Source organism: Budorcas taxicolor, chromosome 1 (assembly GCF_023091745.1).
Source record: "Budorcas taxicolor isolate Tak-1 chromosome 1, Takin1.1, whole genome shotgun sequence".
Lineage (NCBI taxonomy): Eukaryota > Metazoa > Chordata > Mammalia > Artiodactyla > Bovidae > Budorcas > Budorcas taxicolor.
Window position 1 is genome coordinate 103,187,314 of NC_068910.1, and position 27,330 is coordinate 103,214,643.

The window sequence follows — 27,330 nt, forward strand, 5'->3', positions numbered from 1 at the left end:
ATAATCCAAAGGATTTGACCTAAGGCTGAAGAAGGAAGATTAGACCAGCCTATCCCTCAAGAATCCCTGTGACTCTTTTTCCTCCCATCAGAATGGTTTTCCTGGCATTTGGCCTCATTCTGACAGTTACTTACAGGTCTCTGAACTTGCCATGCCTTTGACCAAAATAGAGTCACTAAAATGCCTTTGGTAAACTTTATGGGCTTTTCATTCTTTTATAACTCGACCGCTGCAGGAGTTAAATGATTTCGTTCTTTAGTAGGAGATAGCTGTTGTTTTCCTCCAAAGAATTATTTATAGAACAGTGGTTTTCAGACTCTATTCTGTAACTATATAGGGGTTCTATAGCATTGCTTTTGGAGCATCTTGAGGGAAGAAGGGGGAATGACCAGGACAGTCTCTTAGTTCATCACAGCAAATCCAAGTAGAACCATGGTATTTCCATCTGATTAAACTGGTGGGATTTTATTTGAAGAAGTTTCTCATTACTAAAAAAAAAATTAAAAGTCTGAAAAACTCTTTTCTAGTGATAAGCAATCTATTTATTCATGGGCCAAAGTCAAGTCAATTCTGGTGGTTTTCTTGAAAGCTTTTTAGTACTTTTTCTTTATAAGAGTAAACAGGCTATATCTGATATTACATAAAAGACCTTATCTTAAAAGTTTGGCAGGCCTAATGTCTTCTGTTGTCACTCTTCTCTAATTTAAGCAACACAAAACTAAATTCCTCATGTTCAGTCTTAGCAGAGAGATTTTAATTCCTATCTCCCGTACCCATAATGAGGTAATTAACTGTTGGGAAGATATGCTAAACTTGTACATCTTGTACAAGTAGAAATTGATAATAAATATGTTAGAACTTGTCATTTATAATCTATTTCAGGAGTGTCTAGTGTCATTACTCTGCTCTACCAGTATTATATTAAAAATAACTCTTCTTTAAGTTTAAGAAAAAAACTTACTTCGAGTAGAAAGGAGATAATTATCAGCATTATCAGTTTTGTTTCTTAAGCTGACAAAGGAATGGCTTCTGGGTATGGTGTCTCTGAAAATAGCAAGCTCCATCACATTTCTTTATCTTGAATTTATAGAACTTCTTTGATAATAAACAGTTTGATATCTGGATATTTGATTATTTACTCTGAGCACAGTGAAGATTACTCTGAAGGCTTGTAAAATAATACTTTTGAAACTGATGATAGCACTGGGTAACTATCAACCTAGAAATATCTTTGTTTTAGGTAGTTACAGTACCTCAAACTTAATTTTGCATCTACATTTATATGATAGATTGTACATGAGCTTCAACTTTTCACCTTAATGCTTTCTTTCGCTGTAGAACATAATAATGGTAGGGGTTTTTATATTTACTTTCTTGCTGTGGCTGCTGTTTACCAGCAGAAGTAGTAAACTGATACAGAGTGATGTGATAAGAAATAGGCAGTGGGAGAATGAAAGAAATGGGAATTGCTGAAAAGGAACAAAAATAGAAAAATTGGAAAGGAATACTAGAAGCCAACAATATGATATAGGAAAAAATATATGAAATGATAAGGAAACGTAAATGAAACGGAACTCCCCTAAAGAAAAGATATGAAATGTAGTGGAATTAAACATTATGGTGGAGGGCAGACAGAGGGAACAACTTAGAGGTACAAGCTTATGGAGTTCATAGAGTCGGATACAACTGAAGTGACTTAGCAGCAGCAACAGTTGGTTAAAAGTGTGATTTTATCATTTGTCAAGTATGTTAGTCGCTCAGTCATGTCCAACTCTAGGCAACCTTGTGGACTGTAGCCTGCCAGGCTCCTCTGTCCTTGGGATTCTTTGGGCAAGAATACTGGAGTGTGTTGCCATTCCCTTCTCCAGGACCATTTGTTAAATTTTGTAGTAATTAAGGTATTTCTCTTAGTACATCAAATTAGGTTAATACATTTTTTAAAGAGTAGGTTTGTTTTCTTTTTAAATCAAACTGCCTATAAAAGAAGAGAGGTGAAAAGCAAAGGAGAAAAGGAAAGATATAAGCATCTGAATGCAGAGTTCCAGAGAATAGCAGGAAGAGATAAGAAAGCCTTCTTCAGCGATCAATGCAAAGAAATAGAAGAAAACAACAGAATGGGAAAGACTAGAGATCTCTTCAAGAAAATTAGAGATACCAAGGGAACATTTCATGCAAAGATGGGCTCGATAAAGGACAGAAATGGTCTGGACCTAACAGAAGCAGAAGATATTAAGAAGAGGTGGCAAGAATAGACAGAAGAACTGTACAAAAAAGATCTTCGCGACCCAGATAATCATGATGGTGTGATCACTAATCTAGAGCCAGACATCCTGGAATGTGAAGTCAAGTGGGCCTTGGAAAGCATCACTACAAACAAAGCTAGTGGAGGTGATGGAATTCCAGTTGAGCTGTTTCAAATCCTGAAAGATGATGCTGTGAAAGTGCTGCACTCAATATGCCAGCACATTTGGAAAACTCAGCAGTGGCCACAGGACTGGAAAAGGTCCGTTTTCATTCCAATCACAAAGAAAGGCAATGTCAAAGAATGCTCAAACTACCACACAATTGCACTCATCTCACATGCTAGTAGAGTAATGCTCAAGCTTCTCCAAGCCAGGCTTCAGCAATACGTGAGCTGTGAACTCCCTGATGTTCAAGCTGGTTTTAGAAAAGGCAGAGGAACCAGAGATCAAATTGCCAACATCCGCTGGATCATGGAAAAAGCAAGGGAGTTCCAGAAAAACACCTATTTCTGCTTTATCGACTATGCCAAAGCCTTTGACTGTGTGGATCACAATAAACTGTGGAAACTTCTGAAAGAGATGGGAATACCAGACCACCTGACCTGCCTCTTGAGAAATCTGTATGCAGGTCAGGAAGCAGCAGTTAGAACTGGACACGGAACAACAAACTGGTTCCAAACAGCAAAAGGAGTACGTCAAGGCTGTATATTGTCACCCTGCTTATTTAACTTATATGCAGAGTGTGTCATGAGAAACGCTGGACTGGAAGAAACACAAGCTGGAATCAAGATTGCTGGGAGAAATATCAATAACCTCAGATATGCAGATGACACCTCCCCTATGGCAGAAAGTGAAGAGGAACTAAAAAGCCTCTTGAGGAAAGTGAAAGTGGAGAGTGAAAAAGTTGGCCTAAAGCTCAACATTCAGAAAATGAAGATCATGGCATCCGGTCCCATCACTTCATGGGAAATAGATGGGGAAACAGTGGAAACAGTGTCAGACTTTATTTTGGGGGGCTCCTAAATCATTGCAGATGGTGATTGCAGCCATGAAATTAAAAGACGCTTGCTCCTTGAAAGAAAAGTTATGACCAACCTATATAGCATATTCAAAAGCAGAGACATTACTTTGCCAACTAAAGTCCATCTAGTCAAGGCTATGGTTTTTCCTGTGGTCATGTATGGATGTGAGAGTTGGACTGTAAAGAAGGCTGAGCACTGAAGAATTGATGCTTTTGAGCTGTGGTGTTGGAGAAGACTCTTGAGAGTCCCTTGGACTCAAGGAGATCCAACCAGTCCATCCTAAAGGAGATCAGCCCTGGGATTTACTTTGGAAGGAATGATGCTAAAGCTGAAACTCCGGTACTTTGGCCACGTCATGGGAAGAGTTGACTCATTGGAAAAGACTCTGATGCTGGGAGGGATTGGGGGCAGGTGAAGAGGACGACAGAGGATGAGATGGCTGGATGGCATCACTGACTCGATGGACGTGAGTTTGAGTGAACTCCGGGAGTTGGTGATGGACAGGGAGGCCTGGCGTGCTGCGATTCATGGGGTCGCAAAGAGTCGGACACAACTGAGCGACTGAACTGAACTGTGAACTGAACTGATCCTCTCCCCCTGCCCCTACCTCCTTTGTTAATTTCCCGTATGTTACTAGAAGGGGAGTGTCAGGGTCAACATTTGTTTTTAAATAGGTCTTAACTGCACTTTTGGTACCACATATCTCAGTTTTAAAATAATGACCATAGTTTTCTATAAAGACAAGTTCACTTACTAAACATTACCTAACTGTTCCACTCAATGAGAAATGAGAGCACAACTACTAGGCAGTAACCTTGGCAACCTACTCCAGTGTTCTTGCCTGGAGAATCCCAGGGACGGGGAAGCCTGGTGGGCTGCCGTCTATGGGGTCACACAGAGTTGGACACGACTGAAGTGACTTAGCACCAGCAGCAGCAACCTTCATTAACAGGCTGTTTTACTTTCTGTAGAAATTTATTTTTGGCAAGAGGAAAAATCTTTGTTACTAATTATAAAAATGATGTAAACTTATAAATCACTTGTTAGCAAAGGTTTTATTATTATTATTTTTCCTAAACAAACCCTCTCACTTCTATTTTTTCCATCTGTTCTATTATATAAGAGTTGTAGATTGCTTGAGCTCTTCTCTCCTCAGAATTTTTGAGTTACTTGTAATTCAGTATATTCCTTTGTTTTGCACTGAAAAGTTCTCTTGTTGACCCACCTCTTAGTTAAGGTAACCTTCATTCATTCACTTATTTCAAAAAATATATTTTGAGAATATACTTTCTAGTTGTGCTATAAATAAAAACATACAAAATGAATATAGCATAAATCCTGTTTTCAAGGAGCGAGGGAGGAATTACTTGGTTTCAGAGATTAAGTGAGCTTTGAAGTAAGTCTGGAAATACGAATCAGTGAAGGTTTCAGAGACTTAGTGAGCTTTGAAGTGGATCTGGAAATTTGAATTAAAGTTCACCTGCTCAAAAGCAAAGTGAAAAATAATTTATCTAGGCATTAGGACTCACTAAGCATCTAGAGAAATGAGGCAGAGAATCATCAGGGGACTCCGCAGTCATCAGGGAGCCAGGCCCTATCTATCTTGTATCTCATGGTCCAGAGGGACAATTTCCAACTCTTACTGTTTAATCTGCATTGCAACTAGTAGGAAGGAGAGAAAGAGCACATCTCACCTTACTTCCTTCCATTCACATCTAATGGGTCAGACTTAGACATATGACTACCTTTAGTGAAAGGCAGTTTAAGAAATTAGCCTTTGCTGTGCCCAGTTAAAAATTTCATTACTACAGAAGGAAGTGAGAACAGATGTTGAAGGACAATTAGAAGTGTCTGTTGCAGGCAGAAATTCCTTGATCAGATAACATTGGCATATGCAAAAAAAATTAACAAGGAAAATCCTTCAGCAAGAAAACCACTTTGAATATTTTACAATAAGAAGTAGATGACAAAGGCCTTAACTAAGTGAATGGGAAGGAAGTATAGATATGTGGTCAGATTTGCAAGATATTGTCAATGGAGAGTTAATAGGATTTGGTGATTCATTGGCTCTGAAGTGGGAAGAAAAAGAAGGTATTGAGGGTAACTGTTTAAGAGCATGAACTGTATAGCACTATTACATGGATTTGAATCCTGGTTTGGATACTTAGACTGGTTTCATACAAGTTGCTTAACTAGTCCTCTTGTTTTAGTTACCTCATCTGCAAAGTGAGAACAGTAACTTAATTGAAGGATTGAATGAGATAATGTATGTAAAACATCTAACTTTAGGGGAACATAAACCAAAAATAAAGTTATAGGGAAGACTGATATTTCAGGCATAGGAAGAAGAGGAATGGTAGATAAGAAAGCTAAAAGGGAACCTCAGAGAAGTAGGAGATGAACAAAAAAAGAACAGTATCCACGAAGACAAAGTGAGAGCAAGTTTCTCGAAGCTGAGGATGAATGACAGAATCAAATACTATGGTGAGGTGATTGCGAAAATAAACTTCTTTTTTTTTTGAAAATAAACTTCTTAACTTCAGTTCAGTTCAGTCTCTCAGTCATGTCCGACTATGATGCCATGGACCACAGCATACCAGGCCTCCCTGTCCAACACCAACTCCCGGAGTTTACCCTAACTCATCCTCATTGAGTCGGTGATGCCATCCAAGCATCTCATCCTCTGTCATCCCCCTCTCCTCCCCCCTCAATCTTTCCCAGCATCAGGGTCTTTTCCAATAAGTCAGCTCTTCACATCAGGTGGCTATTAGAGTTTCAACTTAACATCAGTCTTTCCAATGAACACCCAGGACTGATCTCCTTTAGGATTGACTGGTTGGATCTCCTTGCAGTCCCAGGGACTCTCGAGAGTCTTCTCCAACACCACAGTTCAAAAGCATCGATTCTTTGGCACTCAGCTTTCTTTATAGTCCAACTCTCACATCCATACATGACTATTGGAAAAACCATAGCTTTGACTAGATGGATCTTTGGCAAAGTAATGTCTCTGCTTTTTAATATGCTGTCTAGGTTGGTCATGACTTTGCTTCCAAGGAGCAAGCGTCTTTTAATTTTATGGCTGCAGTCACCATCTGCAGTGGTTTTGGAGTCCAAAAAAGTAGTCTTCCACTGTTTCCCCACCTATTTGCCATGAAGTGATGGGACCGGATGCCATGATCTTCATTTTCTGAATGTTGAGCTAAGCCAACTCTTTCGCTCTCCTCTTTCACTTTCATCAAGAGGCTCTTTAGTTCTTCACTTTCTGCCATAAGGGTGGTGTTATCTGCATATCTGAGGTTATTGATATGTCTCCTGGCAATCTTGATTCCAGCTTAGGCTTCATCCAGCCCAGAGTTTCTCATGATGTACTCTGTCTCCATATAAGTTAAATAAGCAGGGTGACAATATACAGCCTCGATGTACTCCTTTTGCTATTTGGAACCGGTCTGTTGTTCCGTGTCCAGTTCTAACTGGTGCTTCCTGACCTGCATACAGATTTCTCAAGAGGTGGGTCAGGTGGTAAGGTGTTCCCATCTCTTTAAGAATTTTCCACAGTTTCTTGTGCTCCACACAGTCAAAGGCTTTGGCATAATCAATAAAGCAGAAATTGATCTTTTTCTGGAACTCTCTTGCTTTTTCAGTGGTGCCTTTTTACTCATTTTATCAGTAAACTTGTGAGGAAAACATATTTTAATCTACCATTTAGAGTTATGGAAACAAAATTTGGTTAAAGGAATTACCAGATTCTTTGGAATTTGGAATAATTACCGAATTATTCTTGGACTGCAAGAATATCCAGTCAGTCAATCCTAAAGGAAATCAGTCCTGAATATTCATTGAAAGGACTGATGCTGAAGCTGAAACTCCAAAACTTTGGCCACCTGATGCAAAGAATTAACTCATTTGAAAAGACCCTGAAGCTTGAAGGCGGAAGAAGAGGACAACAGAGGATGAGATGGCATTACCTACTCGATGGACATGAGTTTGAGTAAGCTCCAGGGAAGCTGGAGCTCCAACCCTATGGACAGGGAAGCCTGGCATGCTGCAGTCCATGGGGTCGCAAGGAGTCAGACATGACTGAGCGACTGAACTGAACTGATTTGGAATTTTAATGAAGGAGTAACTGCCTTTGAGTTTCTAACCATTAAATCTAAATTCTTCAGGATGAGGATTTTTATGTAAATCTGAGATGAAGAGATTAAAATTATATCCCAAATTTGCTTTCATTGATCTCATCATAAATTCAGTTCAATAACACTTTAATAGGTGAAGGTTGTATGCTCTATAAAAGAAACAGGTAGCCAGGATTCTCAGGTCATAGCTTCAGACCTACTAATTCTTAGTTCCTTTTTATTAAAAGTGTCTAAATGTTCATATTTATTCTTTACTTTCAATGAGTATTTGGGACATTGGGATGATAAAATGTATGCATGTGGCATCCTCTTTCTTACTGCCCCAGATTCCATATTTATTTTAGCAATCATTATACTTTGCTGTGGTGTTGGAGAAGACTCTTGAGAGTCCCTTGGACTGCAAGGAGATCCAACCAGTCCATTCTGAAGGAGATCAGCCCTGGGTGTTCTTTGGAAGGAATGATGCTAAAGCTGAAATTCCAGTACTTTGGCCACCTCATGTGAAGAGTTGATTCACTGGAAAAGACTGATGCTGAGAGGGATTGGGGGCAGGAGGAAAAGGGGACGACAGAGGATGAGATGGCTGGATGGCATCACCGACTCGATGGATGTGAGTTGGAGCGAACGCCGGGAGTTGGTGATGGACAGGGAGGCCTGGTGTGATGCGATTCATGGGGTCGCAAAGAGTCGGACACGACTGAGTGACTGAACTGAACTGAACTGAAACTTTGCTTCAAGGTATGTAGCGATGGTAAAGCTTGCAGTCCTTCTCGTAGTATTAGATTAGGGTGGCAGCTTTGTGCTATGTTAATTAGCTATGTAACTTCAGGCAAGTCCCTGAGTCTTCGTGACGCTTCATTTGATAAATTGGGTCAGACGATTTACCCTGTACACTTCATAAGGTTTTATTAAGACTCCATGTGTGAAATGCTCTTTAAAGTTAAGCACCCAATAAACATAAGGTAACATTATTAATTTGGCTTGTCACTTGTCCTTCATTTGGCTAACATAGGAATCAGCATCTCATTTGATTTTTGGACCAAATCCATGTTCCCATTAATGAAGGAATATTCTATCCTATAGAAAGTGTAAGAATTTCCTCATGGAAGAATACATGTACTCTGGAAGCATTTCACCTTTTTTTTGGTTTTGGATTTAGTTTTTGTCATTTGGGCAAAATACTAATTTGGGCAAGATACTAATACAATGACTGCCAGTAGTTTTTATGTATTTTTCACATTATTAATTAGATAACTGCTTTTCTTTTTCACATAGGTTGCAAGTAGGCTCATAAAGTAGACTTTTATAGGACTTCTGAAACATTACTTGAATATTAAATGCTTACAAGGGACCAGTTGCAAGATTGATGTTATTTTAAAGTTTTTGAAATTACTGTATCCTAACTTGGTTAAAAAAATGTTTAATGCTGAAGTTTCTAAGTTGAAGGGAACAGGCTTGCTAATATTGTGTCAGTTTAGGGATTTTTTAGGTCTAGTTCACCTGATTGCTTCTCCATTGTCTGATTCTTTAATGGTGATAGAAAGGACAGGAAGAAAGATGAGGAGTAAATATGGGGCTGCCCAGGTGGTGATAGTGGTAAAGCATCTGCCCGTCAATGCAGGAGACATAAGAGACCAGTTCAACCCCAGAAAATCCCATGGACAGAGAAGCGTGGCGGGCTATAGTCCATAAGGTCTCAAAGAGTCAGACACGACTGAGCACATATTCATGTGAGGACTAAATATATTAACCACAGTAGAGTTTAGCTGTAATCTGAATTTTCAAGAATATAGAATCTATGATTGTTTTACTTCTGTACCGGCAGTTGTGGTAGGAGACGCTGTGCCTGTAACTTCAAACCCATTACAGGAAGATATAAAAATATGTTTATCCCTTGATGGTAAATCACAAGGAATTAGTATAAGGGGAGAAAAATCAGTTTTCTGCTCTGGTCAAAAGATGGCAGTATTGCTGTGCTCATTGTTTTCTTCTGCAGTTTGGGCTCAGTTTTTTTTTTTAATGCAAAAAACAGATTTAGTGATCTAATTAACAGTGACCCTTCAAGTGGAATGCCACATTTCTAATCAAAGGACCAGAAGAATAAATCAGAAAAGTGGAATTTATATTTTTAAAATGTTTTAGATTGTTTTAATAGCTCTTTGTAAAAATAACATTCTCTAATACTCAGATTTGCCAGAGAAAAAATAAAATACCTTGTGTCACGGTTTCAAGTTTGGTAGGCTTGAAATACCCTCCCTGTGATACTTGGATGGCTTTCAGGGTTCCAACATGTCTTACAGGGTTTTTTTCTTTGTTTTTAGTTTTTAAAGGTCATCGAAGTTATTTTTTCATTAAGGTGATACTTTTTTTCTTCAAATGTTAAAATCAGGTAATCGTTTTTCTTTCTATTTCTTTGGTCATTATACTTTACTTGTTGGTAGTCTGGAAATATAAAGGTGGTCTCTCTTTTTTTTTTTTTTTTTGCTGGGAAAGCTACATGTTCTCGCCTTGTTTCTAAGCCAGTATTATAAATGGCTCTCTGGGCTTGATGCTCTGTTTTTCTCTAAGCAGATCTTTCAAGGACAGAGAAATTCAGTGAAAATCACTGGGAAAAAATTGCACAGTGAACTCCTAAAAAAAGTGGCTTTATTGTTGGATGTGTAAAGTGTTCTTTCAAAAATACAAACATGTAAATCATAATACATTTGGGAGGGGGTGATGGGGAAGAACTGTTGGTGTATGGAGAGAACACAAAATAATCCAGCTTTTTTCTTAATTTACATTAGAATAAGAAAATACTGTTGGATTCTGCATATAGAGTGCAGATTTGCCTATTTGATGCCTTTTAAAGTTAGCATTTAAATGATTTACTTTAAGAAATAATTAAGCTTTCAACAAATAACTCTGTGTCTAGTTTATCATATAGCTATAGTACAGAAAACATTCTAATTAGCTTTGCATTGTGACTCACTTGAGTCTAAACTACAAGCCCAAAAATCTTATTAAAAATCTTTGAGGCCAGATGTATTTCAGAATTCTGATTTTTTAAAAAAGTGGTATAGTACATATTTGTTTCATCGTATCACCCACCTTTCTCGATAGGGTCTGGGGCAGTACCCTGCAATCAAACTTTGTATGTTTTTAGCAAAACGTTTGAGTGGGTATACCACATGGGCTCAGTCTTACTTCAACTTAGGTCAATTTTGAGGCCAAATGAATCTGCCATCAACTTAAGAAAAAAGCTATAGTTTACAGAGCTTTTTGGATTTCACCATGGAGTGTAAGAGATAGTACATCTGAAGTGCCAGTTTGGTCTACTCTCTGAACTGCCAAAAATCAATTCAGTTTTCTGTTTGTAAATGGGAAAAATTTAATTTAATGTTATGTTCTATTTAATGGTTTTGTTTTTTAAGAATACATTTTACTTTGACTAGGTGGTTTAAGTATAAAATGCATTTCAGCAAATACCATAATACACTGAAAGAAAACCAAAGATGTGGAAAAATTTGTACAGCCATTATCTACCATGAAGCAACAGGGTATCTGATGTACATTCTGTGGCAAGAAAGCCATCATTCTTTTTCTCTTAGGAGTACTGTGCTAAAAGCATTTCCCACTATTTTATTCTATACTGGTAATCAAGATCAGCTTTATTTCCTGCAGTACAGTTATGGGATAGAATATTTCATATTTCAAGTAGGATTAAGCCTGACCAGCACTTAGGTTGGAGACTTCTTCCTAAGACTTCCCCTTAGGAGGGGAATATATGTGTTCCAGGGAAATGATAGAGGGATTGTATTATGTGGCCATCCTGCTTCCTTTAGAAGTACTTCCTCCAGCTCTGCATTAGAGCTGGACATTGTGTACTGAATAATATATAAAACCCAGGATAATGTCTACTAGTTCCCATTTCAGTTTAAAATATTAGGTTAGCCTTTAACCTCATCTGATCAAAATAATACTTTGCTTCATCTTCTATAATTAGTCATGACTTTTTTTCTGCCTTCCACTGATAAGTATGAGTAGAAAGCACTATTGACCATTTCTCCACCATCAGTTGTAAGTCAATAGTAAAGAAAGCCCGTGTTAATTTAACCTGTTATTTCATGTAATATAGTTAGTGTTATAGCACAAGTGAAAAATATCCCATTATTCAGGATCTTGTTAAGCCATGAAACATAAGTCTTTGAGAGATCAAGATACATAGTTCATTCGGAAAAGGTTAGCAGAGGATACCATTATGCCAGAATGGATGTCGCTTAGTTGTTTAGTTTTACTTCCTCTTATTAAAAAAAAAACAAAACTACATGGCATAGAAATTTACACAAGCATAGAGCAACCTTTTGCCTTCTACCAGATCCCAGGTCCAACATTGCTTATTTTTCTTCTCTAGTCCTGACTTATGTTTTTATATGGCCATTACCATGACTTTCCCAGTTTAATTTTAGTATTATTCAAATCTCTAAATAACTTCTAAATCTTTTTTCTCTTTTAGAATTTAAAATTTCTTACTGGGCTTGTTAAGACCTACTAAGCCATATCTTCTGATTGTCATATTTTCTCTCTTGAAGTAACACCTCTTTCACACCTGCTAACCAGCCTTTAAAAAAGGACAGTCTTTAAAAAGCCTTTTAAAAAGGTTTCTCTTTTTGATTTGGATGAAACCTATCCAAATCAATTAATTAGTATAATTACTTGGTTCTTACAGGCTATTTCAAAATACATGTGACTGATTATGGAAGTAAATGATTTATCCTAGACACTATGAAAGAAAATAATTCTCAGTATAGAAAAGTCTTGGCTATATGAATTCTATACGAACTTTTTTCATATTACCTGTTTTCTTTGATCTTTGAATACAGAATTATGGTATTTTTGAGGTCTGTAACTACTGTAAGCAAAAGGACAAAAATTGTATTTAAACAGCAATCAGCAGTGGCAAAACAGCAACAGCCATTTAAAAGGAATTCCTAACATTTTGCTCTGAGACATTGAGATTAGCCCAATTCATAAAAATAGCTTTGTGCTACCACACACAGTTTCCTTGTTAAGAAATTAATGTGGCCAGTTAAGTTATACCAACCTAATTTTAGGAAGATAAATTATGAAAACTGGAATGAAAACAAAGCAGAAGAATCGGCCGATGTTGGCAACATTCTAGAAATTAACTTAAATTTGCATCAAGCCAGGAACATATTGTTTGTAAGTGATGAGGCTTCTACGTGCTTTTGTACAACTGTTGTGAGAAAGGATCATGCTTACTTGATTAGACATTGGCTTCGCTAACTGTGGAACTAGGATCAAAATAAATCCTTTAAATGGGAGTTTAAAGATACCTTCATTCAAATTGTATATATCCCTTGTACAGTAATCTAGTTTTTTTAAAAAACAATCTTATACCTACTGCTATGAAAATGAGTGTAGTCGTTGCACAGTTGTAGCAAAATCTGCTGATGCTGTGGGACTTCACTGGTGGCTCAGATGGTGAAGAATCTGCCTGTAACGTGGTAGACCCAGGTTCGATCCCTGGGTCAGGAAGATCCCCTGGAGCGGGGCATGGCAGCCCATTCCAGTATTCTTGCCTGGAGAATTCCATGGACAGAGGAGGCTGGCAAGCTACAGTCCATGGGATTACAAAGAGTTGACATAACTGAGCGACTAACACGTTTCTTCCCATCACTGATGCCTTAGTATGTCACTATAAAAAAAAAAAATTAAGAAGTCATCAACAGATGTGTTAGTTTCCTATTGCTACTATTAACAAATTACCACAAAGTTAGTGGCTTAAATTAGCACAAATTTTTTATCTTATACTTCTGAAGGTCATAGGTTCAAAATTAAGGTGTTAGCAGAGCTGCAGTTTCTTTTTTGAGGTTCTAGGGGAGTGCTACAATGTTTGTATCCCTCAAAATTCATATGTTGAAATCCTAATCCCATGTATGATTGCATCAGGCCTTTGGAGGTGATCAGGTTATGAAGTTGGAGCACTCAAAAATAGGGATCACTGCCCTTGTAACAGGAAACCCAGAGTGCTCCCTACCCCCTTCCAACCAAATGTGGACACAAGGGCCATCTATGAACCAGGAGGCAGGTATCCTCACTGATACCTGCTGAACCCCTTAATCTTGGACTTCCCAGCTTCCAAAACTATGAGAAATAACTGTTTATTGTTTGAACCATCTAGTCTCTGGTATTTTTGTTATAGCAACCCAAACAGACTGAGACAGGGAGAATGATTTCCTTACCTTTTCAGTTTCTAGATTCAGCCCATATCCTTGGTCTTTGGCTAGCATTCCTGTTACTCCAAACTTAGCTTCAGTTATCACCTCTCTTTCTCTGACTCACCTACTCCCCTTTTCTATTTATAAGGATCTTCATAATTATATTGGATTCAATCAGATAATCCAGTGTAATCTTCCCATTTTGAATCCTTAATTCCATCACATGTGCACATGTCCTTTTGCCGTGTGATATGGTATGTTTAAAGGTTTGGGGATTAGGATATGGACATCCTGGGAGTCCATTACTCTTCCTCCCAGACGCTGTTACCCTGTTAACAGTTCATATCTCTGATGTCTAGATCTGAGCCTTTTTAAAAAGTTTCTGTGGAGAATATTTAGGGGGCAGTGACAAGAAGACAGATTAAAAAAACCTTTTTTTTAGAAACTAACAACAAACAGTGAAGATTAAGTAGTAAGCCTATAGTGGTAGTCACCTCCCAAATATTTTTTTTAAATCAATAAATGGGTCTATGAGAAGACTAGAAATACTAGATACCATACAATTTTAGTTATCTGTTCCTGCGACCCCATGGACTGCAGCCCGCCAGGCTCCTTTGTCCATGGGGATTCTCCAGGCAAGAATACTGGAGTGGGTTGCCATGCCCTCCTCTAGGGCATCGTCCCGACCCAGGGATCAGCCCAAATCTCCTGCGTCTCCTGCACTGGCAGAGAGATTCTTGAGCCATCTGCCAGGCCAGATTATTTGACTACAGTCTAGCTTTCGTAGCTTTCATATGTACCAGGAAACCAAAAAACTTGTGACTTGCTTTGTGGCAACATTTGCTTTCTTGTGGTCTGGAACCAAACCTGCAGTATCTCCAAGGTGTACCTGCACTGACTTCTTGGTGGGGCTTTTCTCACTTAGACCTCCCTCACCTCTTCACACCTCTCTGCAACCTGTATTCTCACACTATTACACTTTCTCCCTCGGTGAGCTCAGAAGTTTAGTGCCGCACACTTAGATCTACATTTCTTGTTCTATTGGTGGTAGAAAGTATCTTTAAACACACTTTGAAATAATCTTTTTTGAAATAATCAGGGCATTACTCTTGATTTCTCTTTGTAATATAGGAGCATGTACACCCCCACCGTGTCTTTCATTTCTCCCTTACCTGCACCTTTATGTTTATGTTGCCAAGGTTGACAGTATTTTTCCTGAGATTCTGTAATCTATTTTGAAACATTACCAATCTGTGGAGTGATTCTGAACATTGAGGGCCAGTGATATAAATTGCTTAATATTGTAAATATTATTCACCACAGAATGGACTAATACGTTAGAGTTAAATTTCCTTCTCTGTTGGTTTAATGTTGTAATCAGAGTGACACTGAGAGGAAAATTTTCTTACAGTTAGGTTAGGCGAATAGACTCTCTCTTTCCCTTCATCTCCTCCTCCCCCACTTCCCGCTTTCTCTTCTCCCTCCCTCTCTCTCTCCCCACCCCATCCCCACCGCCCCAGGTACATGTACCAGATCTTCAGTGTTTTTCCAGTTATTTCATTTCCTCACTCCCTTCTCCCTGGAGTCTCCCTCTCCTTTAATCTGGAGCAGTTACTCTCTAAGGGCTCCGTGCAGTTATCATTCCAGGACTTCACTCCCTTCACTGTTCTCCTCTGTGGTGTCCACTGGTTTCTGTGTCACCTTTCTCCTCTTTCTTTATTTACCTCCTCCTTTTGCTAGAGGTAAAATTTCTGAGTCATCAAATAGCTGAAAGCTTCTTTCTCCCTCCTGTATATTTATTTGACAGTATGGCAAAAAATAGCACCCACTTTAAACTGCTTTTTCCCCAGGATTTGGAGTGCACTACTCCACAGATGCCAGTATGATTCCTGGACCATTAGAGGTAACCAGTTTTTCTCTCTGTAGGTATTTAGCATTTTTCCTTGGTCCCCAAAGTTCTAAAATTTAACAGTAATGCATCTAAGTGTGTATGTTTTTCATTCACAAGTTTGGCATTTTCACTGTGTTACGTAAAATCCTCTGCGTACTCTCCTGTTAGCTCTCGCTGATCTCATCCTTCCTCCTCTTTCCTCCCTGTGTTACAGCCACGCTGGCCGCCCCTCCTTCCTCACACATGTCTGAATGTCTCTGCATTGGCCATTCCAATTGTGCAGAATGCTCTTCCTTCAAATATCTATATGGCCCACTTCCTTATCTCCTCAACCTTTGTTCAGATGTCGCTTCCTGAAGTGTCACCCTTTTCTAATTATCCTACTTAAAATTGCAATCTCTAATACAATCTAAGTACTTCTAATCCTCTTGAAAAAACAAAGTGAAGTCTCTCGGTCGTGGTCGTTTTGGACTCTGCAACCCCATGGACTATATAGCCCACCAGGTTCCTCCATCCATAGTATTTTCCAGGCAGGAATACTGGAGTGGGTTGCCATTTCCTTCACCAGGAGATCTTCCCAATCCAAGGATTGAACCTGGGTCTCCCACATTGTAGGCAGATGCTTTACCATCTGAGCCACCAAAGGAAGTCAATCCTCTTACCTTGAAAATTAAATCTTAATCTTGATTTAATTTTCTTCATAGAACCTATCACTAAGTTAAAAATATATGCAAACTGTGATATTGTGAATATATATTTCATCTTTGTTCCTGGTTTCAGGCCAGAGCTCCTAAAACTCTTGTCATTTCCTAAGTGATGAGAATGATAGGAATGTCTTATTATAATACCTGGCTTTGGTAAGGGTGAAAGGAACAATGTTTGTTATTCATAACAAGCCCATTTCAACCATACCTTAGTTTACATTAATGAGGTGGCTTTTGTGCAGCCCCTAAGAATAGGGGACCAGTTGCCAGGGAAACTGACTATGTGATTAGAGGTTGGAACTTTCAGCGCCACCCCTCACCCCTTTTAAAGAGGGGAAAGGGGGCTGGAGATTGAGTTCAGTCAAAGTGGCCAATGATTTAATCAACTGTGTGTGTTTATTGAAGCTTCTATAAAAGCCTGTCACTGAAGAGATTTGGAGGGCTTTCAGGATGGAGAGGAGGTGCTGGGAGGGTAGTGTGCTTGGAGAGGGCATGGAGGCTCTGCTTGCCTCTCCCAGATTTTCCCCTGTGCGTCTCTTCTATCTGGCTGTTCCTAAATTGTATCTTTTAATAATAAACCAGTAACATAGTAAGAGAGCCATTCTAGAAAATTATTTAAGGTAAGGAGAGGGTTGTGGGATCCCCCATTTTATAGCCGGTGGATCAGAAGTGCCAGAGACTTGAACTTGCAGTTGGCATTCGAAGGACAGTCTTATGGGACCAGGTGTATAGTGTTCAGTTCAGTTCAGTCGCTCAGTCGTGTCCAACTCTTTGTGATCCCATGAATCACAGCACGCCAGGCCTCCCTGTCCATCACCAACTGGAGTTCACTCAGACTCACGTCCATTGAGTCAGTGATGCCATCCAGCCATCTCATCCTCTGTCGTCCTCTTCTCCTCCTGCCCCTAATCCCTCCCAGCATCAGAGTCTTTTCCAATGAGTCAACTCTTCGCATGAGGTGGCCAAAGTACTGGAGTTTCAGCTTTAGCATCATTGCTTCCAAAGAAATCCCAGGGCTGATCTCCCTTAGAATGGACTGGTTGGATCTCCTTGCAGTCCAAGGGACTCTCAAGAGTCTTCTCCAACACCACAGTTCGAAAGCATCAATTCTTCAGTGCTCAACTTTCTTCACAATCCAACTCTCACATCCATACATGACCACAGGAAAAACCATAGCCTTGACTAGACGGACCTTTGTTGGCAAAGTAATGTCACTGTTTTTTAATATGCTATCTAGGTTGGTCATAACTTTCCTTCCAAGGAGGAAGTGTCTTTTAATTTCATGGCTGCAATCACCATCTGTAGTGATTTTGGAGTCCCCCCAAAATTGAATTAAATTTTAGGACATGACGTCAGTGTTTGCAGAAAACTGGAGGATTGCTTGGCAAGGGAAAAACACATATGCAGACAAACACACATACATACATATATATGTATGTGAGTATGTGTATATATAATTATGTGTGTATGTGTTGATATATATGTGCATATATATATATAAATCCTTTGTATTAGTTTTCTAGGACTACCAAAACAGAGTACCATAGACTGCATGGCTTTAAATAACAGAAATTTCTCACAGTTCTGAAAGCTAGAAGTCTGAGATCAAAGAGTCCTTAGGGTTGGTTTCTTCTGAGGTCTCTCTGCTTAGGTAACAGTCTTTTCCCTGTGTCTTCACTTGGTCTTCCTTCTGTAATTCTGTGTCCAAATTTCTTCTTCTTATAAGGACACTGGACATATTGGATTAGAGCCCGCTCTAATGACCTCATTTTAACTCAGTTGCATCTTTAAAGCTATTATCTCCAAATACAGTCACATTGTAAGATACTAGGGGTTAGGGTTTCAACACATGAATTTTAAGGGAACTCAATTCAATCCATGAGAGACTTATTATTTATAGTCTGTCTCCTCCAGTTGGAATGTAAGCTTCATGAAAGTTAGGGCTTTTGTTGTTGTTGCTGTGTTTTAATGTATATGTAACATCTAGAACAATGCCCAGCACCATAATAGATAATGAATAAATAATAATGAATGTTCTAGCCTTTTGATGAGTTAGTTTAATCTGAACACTTATTTTCATCTCTAGAAAATTCTTTTATGACTGCACTAATTCCAGTCCCCCTCCCCCAACTCTCTGCTATCTTTCCAGTAATCCTACTAATTGAAATTCGGACCTACTTGATTCGTCTCTCCTGTCTCATTTGCAGTCAATCCTTTGTTAACACTTTTTTGGAAGATTTTTCAACCATAACTTCCTTTACTTTGATAACATGTATTTCATTCCTAAGAGCTCTCTTTTTCATCAGTTTCATGGCGTTCATTCTCTTATTGTTTTTGAGGGTGCTATATTTTTGCTGACCTTTCTGCATTTATCAGGTCTTGTTATTAATATGTCTCTTTTGTCCCTCAATGTTCTGTTTCTTTATAGGCCATTTTTTGTTTGTTTCTTTTATTCTTTTTTTTTTAATTCATTTATTTTGAGTTGAAGGATAATTACAATATTGTGCTGATTTTCTGCCACACATCAACCTGGATCAGCCATAGGTATACAGATGTCCCTCCCTTCTTGAGACTCCCTCCCACATTCCACCTCACCCCACTATTTCTTTTATTCTTCATCTCACATATTACATAAGCATTTCTCTTAATTATCTGTCATTGTTCATTTTTATTTAATAATGGGACAAAAAAGTATGTGGAGGTTATTTTAAGGGGTGATATTTTTGCCTGGTGATGTGACTTTATGATTTGCTGAATGCAGAGGTCTTTGGTTTATGGGGTGCCTTCAGTTCAGTTCAGCCGCTCAGTCATGTTTGATTCTTTGTGACCCTGTGGACTGCTGCATGCCAAGCTTCCCTGTCCATCATCAACTCCCAGAGCTTGCTGAAACTCACGTCAATCAACTTGGTGATGCCATCCAACCATCTCATCCTCTGTCATCCCCTTCTCTTCCTGCCTCATTCTTTCACAGAATCAGGGTCTTTTCTAGTGTGTCAGTTCTTTGCATCAGGTGGCCAAAGTATTGGAGCTTTAGCTTCAGCATCAGTCCTTCCAGTGAATATTCAGGAGTGATTTCCTTTAGGATTGACTGGTTTGATCTCCTTGTTATTGAAGGAACTCTCAGGAGTCTTCTCCAACGTCACAGTTCAAAAATATCAATTCTTTGGTGCTCAGCTTTCTTTATGGTCCAATTCTCACATCTGTACGTGACTACTGGAAAAACTATAGCTTTGACTGACAGACCTTTGTTGGCAAAGTAATATCTTTGCTTTTTAATATGCTGTCTAGGTTGGTCATAGCTTTTCTTCCAAGGAGCAAGAATCTTTTAATTTCATGGCTGCAGTCACCATCTGCAGTGATTTTGGAGCCCAAGAAAATAAAGTCTGTCACTGTGTCCATTGTTTTCCCGTCTATTTGCCATGAAGTGATGGGACCAGATGCCATGATCTTAGTTTTTTGAATGTTGAGTTTCAAGCCAACCTTTTCACTGTCCTCTTTCACTTTCATCAAGAGGCTCTTTAGTTCCTCTTCACTTTCTGCCATAAGGGTGGTATCTGCATATCTGAAGTTATTGTTATTTCTCCTTGCAATCTTGATTCCATCTTGTGCTTCATCCAGTCTGGCATTTTGCATAATGTACTCTGCATATAAGTGAAATAAGCAGGGTGACAATATGCAGCCTTGATGTACTTCTTTCCCAGTTTGGAACCAGTCCATTTTTCCATAGCTGGTTAGCTGTTACTTCTTGACCTGATGCAGGTTTCTCAGGAGGCACATAAGATGGTATGGTATCCCCATCTCTTTCAGCATTTTCCACAGTTTGTTTTGATCCACACAGTCAAAGGCTTTGGCGGAGTTCATAAAGCAGAAGTAGATGTTTTCCTGGAACTCTCTTGCTTTTTTGATGATCCAGCAGAATTTGGCAATTTGATCTCTGGTTCCTCTGCCTTTTCTAAATCCAGCTTGAACATCTGGAAGTTCTTAGTTCACATATTCTTGAAGCCTAGCTTAGAGAATTTGGGGCTGTTTTTTCTAGCATGTGAGATGAGTGCAATTGTGTGGTACTTTGGACATTGTTTGGCATTTTCTTTCTTTGGGATTGGAATGAAAACTGACCTTTTCCAGTCCTGTGGCCAGTGCTGAGGGAGTGCCTTAGGTCTTCCTAAATAATTATTCAACTTTCTTAGATTAAACGTTTTCCAGCTTTTAGGGAAGAGATAAACTTGTCATCATATGCAGGTAGCATGATACTGTATGTAGAAACCCTAAAGATTCCACACAAAAATTACTAGCACTGATAAATGACTTCAGCAATATAGCAGGAGACAAGATCAACACACATAATTTAGTCGCATTTATTTATAGTAACAATGAAATGTCAGAAAGGAAATGTAAAAAAAAAAAAAACCTTGTAAAATCACACTGCTCGCAAAATACTTAGGAATAAACCTAAAGAAATGAAACACTTATACGCTAAGAACTATATGGATCATTAAATAAGGAAATGGGAGATGATTCAAAGAAATGGAAAGATATCCCATGCTCTTAGATTGGAAGAATTAATATTGTTACATTGGCCATACCGCCCAAAGCCAACTATATTTTAAATACAATCCCTATCACATTATCTGTGACATTTTTCACAGAAATAGAAAAAATGATCCAAAAATTTATATGGAACCATAAAAGACCCAGAATTATGAAAGGAATCCTGAGGAACAAAAACAAAGCAAGCATAACCCTCCAATACCTCAAACAATACTGCAGAGCTTCAGTAATCAAAATGGTGTGGTGGCACAGAAACAGACATGGATCAAGGGAACAGAATTGAGAGCCAGAAATAAACCCACACACCTATGGACAATTAGTCATCAACAAAGGAAGAAAGAATATATAATGGAAAAAATAAACTGTCTTCAGCAGGTGACGTTGGGAAAGTTGGACTGCTGCTGCTGCTAAGTCGCTTCAGTCGTGTCCAACTCTGTGCGACCCCATAGACGGCAGCCCACCAGGCTCCCCCGTCCCTGGGATTCTCCAGGCAAGGACACTGGAGTGGATTGCCATTTCCTTCTCCAATGCATGAAAGTGAAAAGTGAAAGTGAAGTCGCTCAGTCTTGTCTGACTCTTAGTGACCCCATGGACTGCAGCCTACCAGGCTCCTCCATCCATGGGATTTTCCAGGCAAGAGTACTGGAGTGGGGTGCCATTGCCTTCTCCCAGAAAGTTGGACGGTTGCATGTAAATCAATGAAGTTAGAACACTCCCTCACACCATACACAAAAATAATTTTAAAATTCTTAAAGACTTAAATGTGAGACATGACACCATTCAGTTCAGTTCAGTTCAGTTCAGTCGCTCAGTCATGTCTGACTTTTTGCGACCCCATAGACCACAGCACTCCAGGCTTGCCTGTCCATCACCAACTCCCGGAGTTTACCCAAACTCATGTCCAAAGAGTATAATCAATCTGATTTGAGTATTGACCATCTGGTGATGTCCATGTGTAGAGTCTTCTCTTGTGTTTTTGGAAGAGGGTGTTTGCTATAACCAGTACATTCTCTTGGCAAAACTCTGTTAGCCTTTGCCCTGCTTCATTCTGCATTCTCTTGGCAAAACTCTATTAGCCTTAAGACACCATAAAACTCCTAGAAGAGAACATAGGCAAAACATTCTGACATAAATTGGACTGATATTTTCTTAGGCCAGTCTCCCAAGGCAATAGAAATAAAAGCAAAAATAAACAAATGGGACCTAATCAACTTAAAAGTTTTTGCACAGCAAAGGAAACCATAAACAAAACAAAAGACAACCTTCAGAATGGGAGAAAATATTTGCAAACAATGCAACTGGCAAGGGTTTAATATCCAAAATATACAAATACACAACTGCTCATGCAGTCCAACAACAACAGAAAAATGGACAGCTCAGTCAGAAAATGGGCAGAAGACCTAAATAGACATTTCTCCAAAGAAGGCTTACAGATGGCCAATAGGAACATGAAAAGATGCTCAACATCACTAATTATTAGAGAAATGCAAATCAAAACTACAATGAGATGGCACCTCACACCAGTCAGAATGCCCATCAATAAAAAGTCTACAAATACCTAATGTTGGAGAGGATGTGGAAAAAAGGGAACTCTGCCACAGTGTTGGTGGGAATGAAAGTTGGTGTAGTCACTATGGAAAACAGTATGAAGGTTCCTCAAAAAACTAAAAATTAGAGTTGCCATATGATTCAGCAGTCCTACTCCTGGTCATATATCCTGAGAACACTGTAATTCTAAAGGATACATGCACTCCCATGTTCATAGCAGCACTATTCACAATAGCCAAGACATGGAAACAGCGTAAATGTCCATTGACAGATGAATGGATAAAGAAGATGTGGTGTGTGTATATATATAATGGAATGCTACTCAGCCATGAAAAGGAATGGAATGATGCCTTCATGTATGAAGCTAGAGATTATCATACTAAGTGAAGTAAGTCAGAAAGAGACAAATACCATGATATCACATATATGGAATCTAAAATATGACACAAATCAACTTATCTGTAAAACAGAAACAGACTCACAGACATAGAGAAAAAATTTGTGATTGCCAAGGGGGTCAGGAGGTGGGGGAGGGATAAATTAGCAGTTTGGGGTTAGCAGGTGCAACCTGTTTTACATAAAATGGATAGACAACAAGGTCTTACTGTATAGCACAGGGAACTATATTCAGTATCCTATGATAAACCATAATGGAAAAGAATGTATAACTGAATCACTTTGCTGTACAGCAGAAATGAACACAGCGTTGTAAATCAACTATACTTCAATTAAAAACAAACCTTCCAACTTTTTACCTGGCTCTCCAACTTGCCATGAATAAGAGTGTGAAATCTGTAGTTTATTATATATGCTTTGAATTAATATCTTTGTTTTCACTTCTTACTCCTGTGACATTTTGTGTATTTTTCCTCTGTAGTTCAACAGGTCAAATTATGCCCTCTGTGGCTGTAGTTCTCTCTCTACTCTCTTCATTCACTCCTGCTCCTCTATCTACATATCATATTTCAGAAAAGTGTTCAAAGTCACTATTAATTAATGAGTTTCTCAGTCCTTTTTACTTTATTGTTTTGAGTTAGTACATTTTTCAACACATTATATTTAAGGATGTCTAAAGGAGAGAGGGAAAAATCTTGTCATCAGTTTGCTTGTCTTGAGTTAGAATTTTTCAGTCCTTTAATAATTGAATATAGAAAACAGAATTTGAACTTACTTTCATAATGTGGATCTTCATTAGAAACCCCAGTTATTTGGGATGTGCTCTGTGAAAGTCATGGCTTCCCTGGTGGCTCAGATGGTACAGAATTCACCTGCAGTGTGGGAGACCTAGGTTCGATCCCTGGGTTGGGAAGATGCCCTGGAGAAGGACTTGGCAATCCACCCTAGTACTCTTGCCTGGAGAGTCCCCATGGACAGAGGAGCCTGGAGGTCTACAGTCCATGGGGTTGCAGAGAGTCAGATACAACTGAGCGACAAAGCACTTTGAAAGTGCAAGTTGCTCAGTTGTGTCCAACTCTTTGCGACCCCATGGACTATGCAGTCCATGGAATTCTCCAGGCCAGAATACCGGAGTGGGTAGCCATTCCCTTCTCCAGGGTGTCTTCCCAGCCCTGGGATTGAACCCAGGTCTCCTGCATTGCGGGCATAATGTGGGTCTTCTTTGCTACTGCTGCTGCTGCTAAGTCGCTTCAGTCGTGTCTGACTCTGTGCGACCCCATAGACGGCAGCCCACCAGGCTCTCCCATCCCTGGGATTCTCCAGGCAAGAACACTGGAGTGGGTTGCCATTTCCTTCTCCAATGCATGAAAGTGAAAAGTGAAAGGGAAGTCGCTCAGTCGTGTCCGACTTCGCGACCCCATGGACTGCAGCCTACCAGGCTCTTCCATCCATGGGATTTTCCAGGCAAGAGTACTGGAGTGGGGTGCCACTGCCTTCTCTGGGGTCTTCATTAGAAGCCTCAATTATTGGGATGTGCTCTAGTTGTTTAAATATAGGTGTGAGATGGGTCTGTCTGTGCTCTTGAATCCAGTAGAGAGAAGTTCTTGATTAGTAACTTCTCTGGGGTTATAACCACAGCAGCAGGGCTAAAACTTTTCTAGTTTTCTCTCTCAGTAGATGACCTTGCTTCCTACTCTGCTTTTAACAAGACGCTCTATCGTGAACTTCCGTTTACCTTAGAACATCCCAGTTCCCAGTTCATTCTCCCTTGCTGTTTCAGATGAAGAGCTGGAGTCCATCTTTTCTGAAGCGATCTCCTCCATTTGCAGCCTGAAGTCCTGGGACTGTTCTCCTGGATCTGCGTCTGCAGATATGTTCAGATCTTCCCCTTGGTGTGGGGGGAAAAAACCTTCCTTCCCATCTTTTTCTTGAAGCTACATGTTCAGCTGGAAAAACCTTCTAAATTTTTTTCTAAGTTCTGATTTCTTTGCATATAGGTATTCTCTTGATGTCTGTCTTCAGTCCACTTTTTTCTCTTGTCCTTTTCCTGGGAAATCCTGTTTGTTCCCATAACTTCATCTGTTATTGAGCCCTAACCACTTTCCTTACATTCAGGTGCTCCATTCCACCTACCCATTAGTTCATTTCAGTTCAGCTCAGTTCAGTCACTCAGTTGTGTCCGACTCTTTGCGACCCCATAGACCACAGCATGCCAGGCTTCCTTGTCCATCACCAACTCCTGGAGCCTCTTCAAACTCATGTCCATTGAGTTGGTGATGCCATCCAACCATCTCATCCTCTGTTGTCCCCTTCTCCTCCCGCCTTCAATCTTTCCCAGCATCAGGGTCTTTTCTAATGAGTCAGCTCTTTGCATCAGGAAGCCAAAGTATTGGAGTTTCAGCTTCAATATCAGTTCTTCCATTGAATATTCAGGACTGATCTCCTTTAGGATGGACTGGTTGGATCTCCTTGCAGTCCAAGGGACTCTCAGGAGTCTTCTCCAACACCACAGTTTAAAAGCATCAATTCTTCGGTGCTCAGCTTTCTTTATAGTCCAGCTCTCACATCCATACATAACTATTGGAAAAACCATAGCTTTGACTAGATGGACCTTTGTTGGAAAAGTAATGTCTCTGCTTTTTAATATGCTGTCTAGGTTCGTCATAACTTTCCTTCCAAGGAGTAAGCATGGCTGCAATCACCATCTGCAGTGATTTTGGAGCCCCCCAAAATAAAGTCACCTACTGTGTCCACTATTTCCCCGTCTATTTGCCATGAAGTGATGGGACCAGATGCCATGATCTTAGTTTTCTGAATGTTGAGTTTTAAGCAAACTTTTTCACTCTCCTCTTTCACGTTCATCAAGAGGCTCTTTAGTTCTTCTTTGCTTTCTGCCATAAGGGTGGTGTCATCTGCATATCTGAGGTTATTGATATTTATCCATTAGAACCACTCAGTGTATTCCAAGAAAATGAGTTACTCCATACTCCACCTCCATCCTCCGGTCCTTAGAAGAACAAAACAAGAAAGTACACAAACATACTGTCTGTCTTCCCCATGTGGATTGGTCTGATTATCATTTTTCTAGTCACTCAGGGATTTATTAGAAAGGAATAGTTGTAAGGCTGTTTGTAAGGCTATACACCCAAAGTTATTACAGTCAGAGTCAGAGTGCAATTAATTTCAAGTACATAGCGTTCTTGCCCTCAGCTTCCATAGTTCTGTGTTAATGTATCTAATCAATCTGCATTTTCCTGATTACACACAGGTCTGCAATTAAGGCCTTACGTCCTGGAGGGCTGCTTGTATACTCTACGTGCACACTTTCCAAGGCAGAAAATCAAGATGTGATCAGTGAAGTTTTAAACTCCTACAGTAACATCATGCCTGTGGACATTAAGGAAATGGCAAGGGCTTGCTCCCACGACTTCACATTTGCTCCCACTGGCCAGGAATGTGGGCTCTTGGTGATTCCAGATAAGGGTAAAGCCTGGGGCCCAATGTATTTTGCGAAATTGAAAAAATCATGGACAACTTGAAATTGGAGATATGCCTTTTGTGAACCATTACATTGATAAGACATGCCTGTATTATTATATTTCTTTTTCTAGTCTCTCTGCATGTTAACATTTAAATAATAATGAAGTCACTTTCGCTGGATATGATTGGAATCCTATTTAGTTAATACTGTGGCATTTCAGAACTTTTCAGGTGTATGTTTTTCCTAGAAATGTTTCTATAGTAATGATTTAAGATGCTGCAGTTGGTGTTTGTTCTATATAATAAATCTACTGTATCTTACTTGGCCTTTTGTAGTTAAATTAATAGTAATATATGGTTTTAGGCATAAAATGTTTAGAAATACATTCTATCCATAATGTTGGTGCTTTGACCCTTAAAAAATGCACGTTTTCTGGCCCTCTTATCATTTTTCTCCTTATCAAATATACAGATTCTCTGCGGTTTTTTTTCCCTTTTCTGTAAGAACTGATTGGTATTCTGACACTAACTTCTTAGGCAGCAGTATTTCTAGTTCTAGCAAAATAAGTTTCTTATTTGCCAAGTTGTTTTTTGTTACGAACTATCTTCTGTTTACTGCAAAGGTCAGTGACTCTATTGACACCAGCTTTATTTCTCCCCCGTTTTTTTTTTTTTTGTATTCACAAATACAAATTGAAAGGGTAAATTATGTTGAAAGGCCGTTAGAACAGCAGATTCACACGCACTTGTTTGACTTTCGACATTCAGCTTGTAGAATAATGGAGTCTATCCAGCAGGCTATAAAGCAAGTACTTGAAACAAAACCAGAATGATTAATAACCGCAATAACTGAACTATATTTGGAGAGTTTTGCTACATAATTGCAGTCATAATGAGCACTACAGAATCTGATTATCTTACAGTTGCAATCTGGAGGGGCTTTTTATTTCACTCTGTTATGAAATGTTATCTGAGAGTATGATGTCACATATTAATGCACAAGAGGGAAATGCCTAATGAAAGTGGATTATACTATTACCAAAACTGAATACCATTTACGAAGCGGCTCTCCTTGTTTACACATATCCTGGGAATATTGTGTACTTTTCTGTGTATCTACTTAGAGTTTTGGCCTCAGGTTTGG

General features: G+C 39.2%; 1 protein-coding gene across 1 annotated transcript in view; it reads left to right on the plus strand.

Moving 5' to 3' along the window:
• NSUN3 (NOP2/Sun RNA methyltransferase 3) overlaps positions 1–26,297 on the plus strand; it is a 60,233-nt gene extending 33,936 nt beyond the window's left edge. The window contains exon 6 of the mRNA XM_052647264.1: positions 25,975–26,297. Within this exon, the coding sequence (XP_052503224.1) occupies positions 25,975–26,245 (271 nt within the window). The 3' untranslated portion in view covers positions 26,246–26,297. The remainder of the gene's footprint in view (positions 1–25,974) is intronic.
• The last annotated feature ends 1,033 nt before the right edge of the window (positions 26,298–27,330 follow it).